The 12,397-nt window shown below is 37.5% G+C and overlaps 1 protein-coding gene across 4 annotated transcripts in view; it reads left to right on the forward strand.

The window, feature by feature from the left end:
* XRCC5 (X-ray repair cross complementing 5) overlaps positions 1–12,397 on the forward strand; it is a 120,169-nt gene that overhangs the window by 29,763 nt on the left and 78,009 nt on the right. For all 4 annotated transcript variants that reach the window (XR_011968903.1, XM_072617606.1, XM_072617608.1 and 1 more), the window contains exons 12-13: positions 3,465–3,555; positions 4,820–4,956. Coding sequence is in view for 3 of the 4 variants with exons in the window: in XM_072617606.1 (XP_072473707.1) it covers positions 3,465–3,555; positions 4,820–4,956 (228 nt within the window). In the remaining variant the exon portion in view is untranslated. The remainder of the gene's footprint in view (positions 1–3,464; positions 3,556–4,819; positions 4,957–12,397) is intronic.

A 12,397-nucleotide genomic window follows, 5' to 3' on the forward strand; every position in this document is an offset into this window, starting at 1 on the left:
TTTTGCTTCATCTTCCTCTAGGTCACACCCACTAACTACCCTGGACTCTCTTTTCTCTTTATGCTTTCTACCTAGAGAGAGGTTAGGTCTAAGAGTCAACTCCCATGGATTCAATTATCATCTTTATTCAGATGACTCTCAGATCTGTTTATCCATCTCTGACCTGCTCCTGGCCTCCGGGCTTACATCTCCATCTGCCTTTTGGACATCTGGATATCCCATAGATATCTCAAACTCAGTACCAAAACTGAACCCACAGTCTCTCCTCACAGTACCACTGTCCTCCTAGTCGTCCGTGCTCACAACTTGGTCGACATATTCAGTTCATTCTCATTTACCCCAAATGTTCTGTCTGCCCCCTTCTCTTCTGAAGCGCCCTGCTGGGTTCTGGAGACTGTGCGAAGTTAGGTAAGTTACAATTGCTGCCCCCAGGGAGCTTCCTGTCTGGTCAGGAGATTAGATAACATCTGTAGATGTAAGAAAAAACAGATGATCACTGTGTTAGAGATGCAAAATAATAGGGTATGTGAGGTGCGAATAATAACTAATAACGATTGTAGCCAGCATTTATGTAGCATTTGTTGCATGCCAGTGTGCTAAGCACTTTACAGTTATGAAGTCATTTGATCCTCACAATAACCCAGGGAGGTGGGGGCTGTTATTTTCCCGTTTTACAAATGAGGAAACTGAAGCAAACAGAGGTTAATTGACTTGTCCAGGGTCACACAGCTGGTAAGTATCTGAAGTCTTGGCTGAACTCCAGTCTTGCTGACTCCAGGCCCAGGCTCCGCACTGTGGGGCCACCTCGCTGAATGAAGGCAAAGCCTTCTAGGAGGAGTGGTGTTTGAAGTGGACTTTGAAGAAATTCAGCAGCAAAATAAGGAGAGAGGAGTGTACTCCTGGAACAGGAAACAGCATAGTCACAGGCACCTAGATACGAGGACAAAACCTGCCTTACTCTTCTCCCGTTTCTTCTTTTCCTCCTTGTTCGTGGTTTACACCTGATGTTAATACTTTTAGCTCCCCAGTTGCCACTAACAAGCTAACCAAGGAATTTGAAAAAGCTAATAAATTTCCCATAGGGAGCAGTTAAATTAGTAGGTGGTGGTTTCACACTCTTGATTTATAGGGCATTTTTATAGCAGGACTTGAATTGCTTCATGTTTTGTTCTAAATCTTTTCTCCTTGAGCTCCCAAATGGATCGTAAGCGACCTTTTCTCTCAATTTATTGTCAAGATTGAGATCTGTCAGGAATTCCCTCCTCTCTCCTCAGAGTTTCTTAGTATTGTTATCCATCGTTTTCACTGTTCTTTTGATCTGAGAATTATCCTTATTCCTCAGTAAGTTTCATTTCTCTATCTGTTCTTTTGATTTCTCTGGTCCCATCCTCTTTCATCTTATCTAGGGCCTTTTTTCAACTGTTACTTCCTCTCATTCGTCTTCATTTTACTCTCCTCTTGACTCTTTGCTATCTTTTGGCAAACATTCTTAGGTTTCTCCGATTCTAAAAAGAAAAAAGCTTTCCCTCCTTAGCGCTTCTTTTGTGTCAGAATGCTGCTCCATTTCTCTGTCATTTCACCTCTTAACTATGTGACAGAGGTCTGTATAGAATGTCTCTGGTTTGTGGCCAAGCACAAAACATTCCGTTTTCAGGGAGTTGACAGTCTGATGAGGGAGACAACGTGTAAATAACTTGTAGACAGGATAAATTGAGGGTAGGCTCAAGGAGACAGCACTAAAATTAAGGAGATCTGGGAAAACCTTGTACAAGTTTGAAGTTTGAAGGCAGCTTGGGAAGCTCAGAGGCTGAGAAGAGGAGGTAGAGAGTTCCAATCATGGGAGACCCTAGTGAAAAATACAGGTCAGGTGTGAGGTATAGCAAGGAGCCCAGCATCCCTGATGACAGAGCACATGGAGGGGAGTAGGGTATAAGGACACTGGAGAAGTAGAAAGGGGCCAGATTATTAAGGCCTTTAAAAAAGCAGAGGATTTTATATTTGATCCTGGAGATATGAATGAATAGGAGGGTGACATGGTCAGACTTGTGCTGAAGGAAGATCAATTTGAAAGGTAAATTAAAGATGTACCAGAGTGGGGAAGGAAGGAAGCAAGCAAGCAAGAAAATAAGCCTTTATTAATTGCCTACCATGTATTGGGCACTGGGCTAAGATAACACCTTTACAGGTGTTTATCTCATTTGATCCTCACAGTTACATATGAGTTAGGTTCTCTTATCTTTATTTTACCATTGAAGAAACGGAGGTGGATAGGTTAAGTGACTTAAACAGTATCTCACAGCTAGTAAGTATCAGAGCCAAATTCAAGACAAAAGGCTGCCTCAGTAATCGTCCTGATACACCATTCTGATCATCATTCTCCTATTCCAAAAATTTTAATGGCTTTTTGTTGCCAACTGAGTAAAGTATAAATTTCTTATCATCTGAAACCCTTAGAGTACAGTCTTGCTTCAACCTTTTATATCCCACTCTTATCCTTTACTTACTCTACATAGCAGGAGGACCAGATTCATTCCAATCTACCATCCATTTCCTGCCCTTTTCTGGCATCATGCCTTGGTCTCTACCATTTCCCATCCTTGGAACAGACTCCTCTCTCTACCTTTTTTTTGTCTTTGGGTCAGGATTTTACAGAGTGTTTTCTTGATGTCTTCTGTCTCTCTCAATCTCTCTTCCTCCCTCCACACACACACAACTTCCCTTTTTTTGATACCTCACTCAGGCGTTACCTCATTCATGAACCTTTTCTAGCTACTTCCACCATCAGCACAAACAATAAGTGATCTTCCTCTCATGTCTTTCTCCATCTTGGATTGGAAGCTCCTGAAAAGCAGTCTATGCCAAGGCCAACTGTGCTCCCTCACCTAGCACAGTGCCTTCTTTCCATAATAGAAGTTTTTGCATGTTTTTGAGTTGAATATTAAGGTCGTAAGAGAATAGGCAACATTATTTTGTTTTACAAGTAGGAGTGATGACTGACCAGTGAGAATGAGATATATGGTTTATTATCTTTACATTCTGTTTGCTGAAGCACCTTCATGTTTGAAATACTACCTGGGCTACCTTCCATTTCATGGATGTGGCACTTTGCTGTCCTCTCAAGGGAGCCCTCCTGGCTATTGGAAGGTCATGGTGCCAGGATTCCAGCCATGGAGACTTTTCTCACTCCCAAGTATGCTGAGAGAATCCGAATGTCATGTTTTTGAAGTATTTCTCCTGTATTATCTTTATTTAAAAATAAATTTGTTCAACATTCAGTGGTCCCAAAACTGTGTTTGTGGGCAATTACAGCAAGAGTAAAATACTTTGCTTGGCATGAAGCACATGTGTAGCAGCCTGGTTTGCTCTGTCCGTGTGTTTCAGTGCTTTTACAGAGTGAGTGAGAGTCAGCCACACTCTTCCCCCTCATTTAGTTGCTTCTCTCATTACTTTTCTTTCTGTTACAGTGCTTAGTGTATATACAGCTGCCCTACATGGAAGACTTAAGGCAATACCTGTTTTCCTCCTTGAGAAACAATAAAAAGTGTACTCCCACAGGTAAGGGAGTTTCTCCTTTCATTCACTAAGTAATTCTAAACACCAGATGTTCTTAGGAAATCTTATGTCACTGAAATGTTTCTGTTTGGAAACAGAGGGACCAGGGATTTAGCAAAATATTTTATCTTCATGTACCACGATGATGGTATTAATTCACTTCTAATAGTATAAGATTTTTGACTTGTTTTACTAATGTTGGAAATGATTTTGTGGCTTTAATAATCCAGTTCTCATAAAGGGAAGAGACACAACAGGATAGATGAGTAGTCCATACATTTTGTTAGTAAAGGGATCTGGACATGGTGGTACAAGCCTATAGTCCCTGTTACTGGGAAGACTGACCCTGAAGGATATCTTGAGCTCTGGAGTTCTGAACTGCAGTGGGCTAGATCAGTAAAGTGTCCATATTAAGTTTGACATCAATATGGTGAGCCTTCAAAAATGGGCAGCTGCTGAGTTACCTAGCAAGGAATGAACCAACCAAGTTCAGAAAGTGGAGCCCATCAGAACTCATGTGCCTATCCTAGTGCAGTGAGTAGGCCTGTACTTCTAGCCTGGGTGATTTGGGGACACCCTGTCCCAAAAAAATGAAAAAGGAGGGGATCAGAAGGAATGGAGGGAGAGGGAGGGGAGAGAGATAGCAAAAATGTTTCTAGTTAAATAAGCAGAAATTTAACTCTATTTTATAGTAGCTCTGCCAAGAGAAGTTGAGAAACAAGCATGTATTGATTTTCAATAACTGTTTACTGAAGTAGTCTTCAGTACTTCTGTTTAGTGACTGGTAATGATATAGAACCAGTTTCATCCAGAGAATAATAGCTGCATGTAACCGTTTAACCAGAAGTGTTTTTATTTCGAACCCTTTAATACGTTGTGGTTTTGGCTGACCCGTTTGGAAGGGCAGGGTCCAAAAGATGGATAGAAATGAGTCAGCAGGTATTTGTTAAGTACGCACTCTGTCTAAGGTCGTGTAGCAGCTGCTTGGTTTGGATGCAGTTTGTAAAAGACTGATCGCATCACTACAACATTGTAAATAGGCATTTCTCTGTCTAACTCATTGAAGACACGTACTTACGAATGGACTTTTTCCAGAGTTGGATTCCATCTGCATGTGTCCTAGTGACTACTAAAATTAAAACTCTTTCTTGTGATGTGCTATAATGACATAAGTGTAATCATAAACAGAAGAGAGCAAAAAAGAATTTTAGTGGACCAAAACAGAGGGAATAATTGTTTTACTCTGTCTCTTTGTGCTTGATTTCAGAGGCTCAGCTGTCTGCAGTTGATGCTTTGATTGACTCCATGAGCTTGGTTAACAGAGATGAAGATGATGAGGACACCATTGAAGACATATTTCAGACCTCTAAAATTCCAAATCCCCAGTTTCAGAGGTTGTTTCAGGTAAGAGATGGATAACCCAAGGCCTTGGCTTTTTCATCTGTGATCTGCCCACTCTACAGGACTATTGTAAATCACTCACCTAGAGTCAAGGAAATACCTGTCTGCCAGCCACTGTGCTAGGCCCTGGAGATACAAAGACAAAAATAAAATGGTCTTTGTTGCCAAGGAGCTCACATTCTGTGGGATACAACCTGAGCATGTGTAAGTGTATGGGTAGGGACTAGACCTGTGATTTCATTGGCAGAAAGAATTTTCACATGAGGAAATTCAATTCCTAGTCTTGAAGAGTTGCCTAGAGCACTGAGAGGCTAAGTGACTTTTTATCTAAATGTGTACAAAATAAATACAGGGTAGTCTGGTAGCTGGAGGACATCAGCAAAAGCTTTGGGTAGCAGATGATGCTTGAGCTGAGTGTGAAGGAGACAGAATTCTGAGATCCAGAAGGGAAGCATGGAATCAGCTAGTACAAAGTCCAGAGATAATAGAGGGAGTGCCTTGTGGTTGAGAAATAGCCTGTCAGTCCAGCTGGGCCACCAAAAGCATGAAGGAAAATGTGATGCTGTGCAGAGAGTGAATGGAAATAGAACAAGGGTGGTAAAGTGAGTTTGAGCCGTGTTGTGAAGGACTTTAAATGACAAGCTTAAGAGGTTCTATTTGATCCTAGAGGCATTAGGAAGCTACTAGGATTTATTGTAATAAGTTAACAATAATAACATGCTCGTACCCTCTCATAGGAAAATCAGCTTGGTAGCTGTGTGGAGAGGATAGACTGGGGCAGGGAGACTGATGAGGTTTGTACAGTAATCCAAGGGAAAAGTGGTGACCATCTGAGTGAAGAGGTAGAAGCAAACACATTGGCAGCTGGTGAGATGTGGGGTGAGGGAAAGTGAGGAATTCATGACCCCAAGATTGCCAATCTGAGTGACTGAAGTTGACAGAAATTGGGAAGAGAGAAAACTCAGAGAAGAACAAAGGCAACAAACATTAGTATATTTCTCTTGAAGAGAAGTAGCCAAGTTTTTCTCTTAAATGTGTTTAACAAAAAGTTAATTCCTTTTATACCTGGGATCTTCTGGGGTTTTTTTTGTCATTTTTCTATGAATGATACAGTTCCTTGCTTTCTGCATCTAAAGAAAAGAAGCCATTTTAGTGAAATGTATTACAGTAATATCTGTTAGCAAAGAAGATGTGTTCTAGTAACACTTCTTTGTTAGAAACTTCTTAATCAAAGGTGGAAATTCAATAAATATTTCAATTCAATTTAACAGACAGTACCTATTATATGCAAAGCCCTGTAGTAGGCACTTGGGTGTGCTCTCGTGTCCAAAAAAAGTGATCTCAGTATCAAAATCATTAAATACATTACGTAATGATGTTACATCAGATATGTAACATCTGTGCTTGTTAGTCTAGGGTACATGAGCGGGAAGGATAATTGTTCAGTATAAAATTAAAGGAGAGACTCAATCAGCTCAAGAGATGGTAGAAGGAAATGTTTCAGGGCAGAAAGAATTTATGTACTGGAAGAAGCCAGTGACAGAGGGATGTAGACTACTTTTCCCTTAGGTACTCAGATAAGGATTAAGTATCTAAGTCTCTGTGGAGTAGGCTCATGCTGGTCAAGGAAGCAAGAGAGTAGCCCAGAAAGCATAAAGCCATGTAGTTGCCCTCCTTAAGGTCACTAAAACCACATACTTGTCCTTCTTAAGAATTCTTTCAGTGATCAATGATGAAAAAATGCTATCTACCTCCAAAGAGACAACTGATGAACTCTTTGAGTACAAATTGAAATATAATTTACTCACTTTATTTTTTTTTCTTTCTTGGTGGCATGACTAATGTGGAATACATTTTGCATGATTTCACATGTATAATTTATATGTTGCTTGCCTTCTTAGCAGGTGGGGAGGGGTGGGAGGAACGGAGAGAATTTGGACCTCAAAATTTTTTTAAAAAGGAACACTAAAAATAGATAAATATTTTTTTAAAAGTTCTTTCACATCCCCCTAAAGTGACCATATCAGCTATACCTTATGAGCCAAGTTTGATTCTAGGGTGCCCAGCCTTCTTGTCTCCCAAAATATTAATAGTTGTTTGCTGATAATCTGGAATTTTATTTAGAATGAAAATTCATTCTGTAATTATAGATAAAAGGTTTATGATGGTATGTCCTTGCTAAGGTTATGCTTCAAAACAGAAGTTTTAAGTCTTCAGTCTGCAAACTTTAAAAAAAATGATAACTATTTTAATATAATTTGTTTCCTTTGTAATCCTATGTATTTTATTTTATGGATTTGACATTATTCTTGACAGAAGTGGAGCCAAGATAGTGGAGAAAAGGCAGGGATTTGTCTGACCTCTCCCAAATTCCCCTCCAGACAACTTTAAATATCACCTCAAAACAAATTCTGGAGTGGCAGAACCCAAGACAGCTTAGAAGGACTGCAAGAAAGGTCTGTGAAAGGGGAGTACAGACTAGCACAGGCAGTGTCTTGGCAAGACATCAGGAAGCCCCGAACCCCAATATGCGTCAGCAACTGAGGCCCTTTTGGGCTATAGGTGAAGCAAACCAGTTGCCAGGGCCCTGGCCTCTGGCAAAAGAACCTTGGGACAGTGCCCCTGGTACCTTAGGAGCAGAGCTCAACTTTAAAAGTCATGAAATAGACTAGAAAATGAGTAAGAAAACCAAAAACAAACAACAACAAAAACCCTGACCATAGAAAATTACTATGGTGACAGGGAAGATCAAAACAAGAAATAGACAACATTTCAAGAGAGGACAACATTGTTGAAATGTCTAGTTGTGAAGCCTCAAAGATTAAAATGAATTTGTTTCAGGCCCAGAAAGAACTCCTGGAAGAGCTCAAAAGGAATTTTAAAAATCAAAAAGAGAGGGAGAAGAAAAATTGGGAGAAGAAATGAAAGTTAAGCAAGATAATCATGGAAAAGGAATAAAAGCTTGGTAAAGGAAGCACAAAAAATGGAAAAAGATGTACAAAAATTCACTGAAGAAAAGAACTTAAAAATTAGTTCTCCAAATGGAAAAGAGGTACAAAAGCACTGAAAAAAATAATTCCTTGAAAATCAGAATGAGTGAAATGGAAGCTAATGACTTTATGAGACATCAAGAAACAATAAAATCAAATCAAAAGAATAAAAAATAGAAGAAAATATTAAATATCCCATTTGAGAAACAACTGAAATGGAAAATAGATCGAGGAGAGATAACTTAAGAATTATTGGTCTACCTGAAAGCCATGATCAAAAAGAGAACCTGAACATGATTCAAGAAATTATCAAGGAAAACTGCCCTGATATCCTAGAACCAGAGGATAAAATAGAAATTGAAAGAATCCATTGATCTCCTCCTGAAAGAGTTCCCAAAATGGAAACTACCAGGAATATTATAACCAAATTCTAGAACTCTCAGGCCAAAGAGAAAAGTACTGAAAGAAGCCAGAAAGAAACAATTCAAATATCAAGGAGCCACAGTCAAGATTACACAGGATTTAGCAGTTTCTACATTAAAGGAGTGGAGGGCTTTCATTGGTATTCTAGAAGGCAAAGGAACTTAGATTACAACCAAGAATCACCTACTCAGCAAAACCCAGCATAATCCTTCAGGAGAAAAATGGATATTCAGTGAAGTTGAGGACTTTCATGTATTTCTGGTGAAAAGACCAGAGCTAAAATTTGACTTTCAAATTCAAGACTTAAGAGAAGCACAAAAAGGTAAATGAGAAAGAGAAAAAATAAGGGATTCAATAAGGTTAAATTGTTAATTTCTTTACACAGAAAGATGATAGTTGTAACACTTAAGAACTGTGTCACTTTTAGGACAGTAAAAGGAATATACATAGAGGTGCAAGTATAAATAGACTTTGTTGGGATGATATTAAAAATTAAGAGGAAAAAATGTGAGAAAAAGGATTGTATTGGGAGAAGTGGGAAGGAAGAGGTAGGATAAGGTAAATTATCTCACATAAAGAGGCACAAAAGATCTATTACATTGGAGGGATAGAAGAGGAGACTGAGCATCACTTCAATCTGATTGAGCTCAAACTGGAAATAACATATACACTCAGTTGGGTATAGCAATCTGTCTTACCATATAGGGAAGTAGGAGGAGAGGGGGCCAAGAAAAGAAGGGAGGATGATAGAAGGAAGGTCAGATTGAGGGAGGCTGTGATCAGAAGCAGAACGCTGGTGAGGTGGGGCAGCGTGGAAGGAAACAGATTGAGAAAGAGAGAGAGGTATAAGCAGGGAAAATAGGATGGAGGGAAATAATTAGTAATCATAACTGTGAATGTGAATGGGATAAACTCTCCAATAAGATGGAAGCTAATAGAGTGGATTGAAAACCAGAATCTTAAAATACATTGTTTACAAGAAACACGTTTGAAAGAGAGAGAAACAAATGGAGTAAAAGTAAAAGGCTGGAGTGGAACCTATTCAGCTTCAGCTGAAGTAAAAAAAAAAAAAAGCAAAGGTAACAATCATGATTTCAGACAAAGCAAAAATCTAATTAAAAGAGATAAGAAAGCTTTATCTTGCTAAAAGTTCTCATAGATAAAAGAAATGATATCAATAATTAACATATGCACCAAATGTTATAGCATCCATTATTTTTTTTTTAAAGAAGTTAAATGAATTACAGGAGGGAATAGTAACTCTACTTTCCTAGTCCTCTTAGGACTAGGTAAATCTAATAACAAAATTTTAGAAAAGTTATGTATGATAGACCTCAGTAGAAAATTAAAGGTGAAGAAAAGAATATACCTTTTTGTCAACAGTACATGGCACCTACACAAAAATGTACTGTGTATTACAGCATAAAAACTCTACATTCAAATACAGAAAGGCAAAAATATTAAATGCATCTTTTTATAGGTCACAATACAATAAAAATACATTTAATTAAGAGCCATGGAAAGATAGATTAACAATTAATTGGAAAGTAATGTAATCCTAAAGAATGAGTGGGTTGAAGAACCAATCATAGAAAGTCAGTTTTATCAAAGAGAATGACGAGAATGACAGCAGTGAGACAGCATACCAAAATTTATGGGATGTAGCCAAAGCAGTATTTAGGGAAAATTTTATATCTCTAAACTCTTAGATTAACAAAAGAGAGAAAGAGCAGATTAATGAATTGGACATGCAAATTTAAAAAACAAAACTAGGAAAAGAATAAATTTTAAATCCCCAATTACCAAATTGGAAATCCTGAAAAATCAAAGGAGAGATTAGTAAAATTGAGAGTAAGAAAACCATTGAATTAATAAATAAAACTAGGAACTTGTTTTACGAAAAAAAAGCAATGAAATAGATAAACCATTAGTCAGTTTGATTAAAAAAAAAAACCAAATTACCAGTACCAAAAATGAAAAGGGTGAATTCACCACCAATGAAGACGAAATTAAAGCAATTATTAGGAGCTCTTTTGCCCAATTATACGCCAACAAATCAGACTAAGTGAAATGGATGAATATTTACAAAATTATATAAATTGCTTTGATTAACAGGAGGAAATACAATATTTAAGTGATTCTGTCTTAGAGAAGGAAGACGAAAAAAAAAAACATCATTGAATTCCCAAGGGCGGGAAAAAGGACTAGATGGGTTCACAAGTGAATGCTAAATATTTAAAGAACCATTGATTCCAGTATTGTGTAAACTATTTGGAAAAAAAATAGGCAGAGGAGTCCTACCAGATTACTTTTTTTACACAGATATGATGCTGTTATCTACACCAGAAAGAGCAAAAACAGAAAAAGAAAACTGCTGACCAATTTCCTGTTGGATATTGAGGCAGAAATTTTAAATAAAATAGTAGTAAGGAGATTGCAGCAGTATATCTCAGAGATCATACTCTATGACCTCGTGGGATTTGTACCAGGAATGCAGGGTTGGTCCGGTATCAGGAAAACTGTCAGCATAATTGAGCCTATCAGTAAAAAAATATCATGATTATCTCAGTACATGCAGAAAAAGCTTTGGACTTTATACTACTTTATATAACTTTATATAACACTCATTCCTATTAAAAACTTTAGGAAGCACAGGAATAAATGGACATTTCCTTAAAATAAGTAGCATTTATCTAAAATCATCAGCAAGCATTATCGATAATGAGAATATGATAGAAACCTTCCTCATAAGATCAAGGGTGAAACAGGGATACCTGTTATCACCACTGTTATTCAATATTGTGCTAGAAATGCTTACTGTAACAGTAAGAGAAGAAAAAGAAATTGAAGGAATTAGAAAAGGCAGTGAGGAAACAAAACTATCACTCTTTGCAGACTATATGATGGTATACTTAGAGAATCCCAAAGAATCAACTAAAAACTAGTTGAAATAATTGAAGGACATAAAATAAACCCACATATGTCATCAGCATTTCCATATGTTACCAACAAAGTCCAGCAGGAAGAGAGAAAAAGAGAAATTCTTTTAAAAAAATACTGTAGACAATATAAAATATTTGGGGCCTTAACTGTTAAATTGAACCCAGGAAATATATGAATACAGTTGTAAAGCACTTCACAGAAATGAAATCAAATTTAAACAACTAAAAAGATCTTAATTGTTCATGGGTATGTTGAGCCAATATAATAAAAATGACATGTACAAGGCACGGTAGTAAATGACCTTAGTAATCTAGTGTTTGATAAACCCAAAGACCCCAGTTTTTGAGACAAGGGCTCACTATTTGACAAAAACTGCTGGGAAAACTGGAGAACAATATGACAGACTAACATCTTATGTTGTATACCAAGATAAGTTAAAAATGGGTATGTGATTTAAACTTAAAGGGTGATACTATAAGCAAATTAGGAGAATGAGAAATAGTTTATCTGTCAGGTCTATGGGGAAGGGAAAAATTATGACCAGGCAAGACAAAGAGAGTATTACTAGATATAAGATGATCAATTTTGATTATATTAAAAAGGTTTTGTTTAAATGAAACCAATGCAGTCAAGATCAGAAGGAAAGCAGAAACCTGGGAAACAATTTTTACAGCGAATATTTCTGATGAAGGCCTCATTTCTCAAATATAAGAGAACTGAATCAAATTTATAATAATAAAAATCATTCCCCAATTGATCAGAGGATATGAACAAGCAGTTTTCGGATGAAGAAATCAAAGTTCTCCATAGTCATGTGAAAAAAATCCTCTAAATCATTGTTGATTAGAGAATTGCAAATTAAAATAACTGATATACCACCTCAGATTGGCTCATATGACAGAAAAAGGAAAATAATACATGGTTGGAGGGGATATGGGAAAATTGGGACACTAATGCATTGTTGGTGGATTTGTGAACTGATCCACCCACTCTGGAGAGCAATTTGGAACTATGCCCAAAAGGCAACCAAATTGTACATACCCTCTGATCCAGCAATACTGCTACTAGGTCTATATCCCAAAGAGATT

The sequence above is a fragment of the Notamacropus eugenii genome, chromosome 6 (genome assembly GCF_028372415.1).
Source record: "Notamacropus eugenii isolate mMacEug1 chromosome 6, mMacEug1.pri_v2, whole genome shotgun sequence".
In the NCBI taxonomy this organism is placed as follows: Eukaryota; Metazoa; Chordata; class Mammalia; order Diprotodontia; family Macropodidae; genus Notamacropus; species Notamacropus eugenii.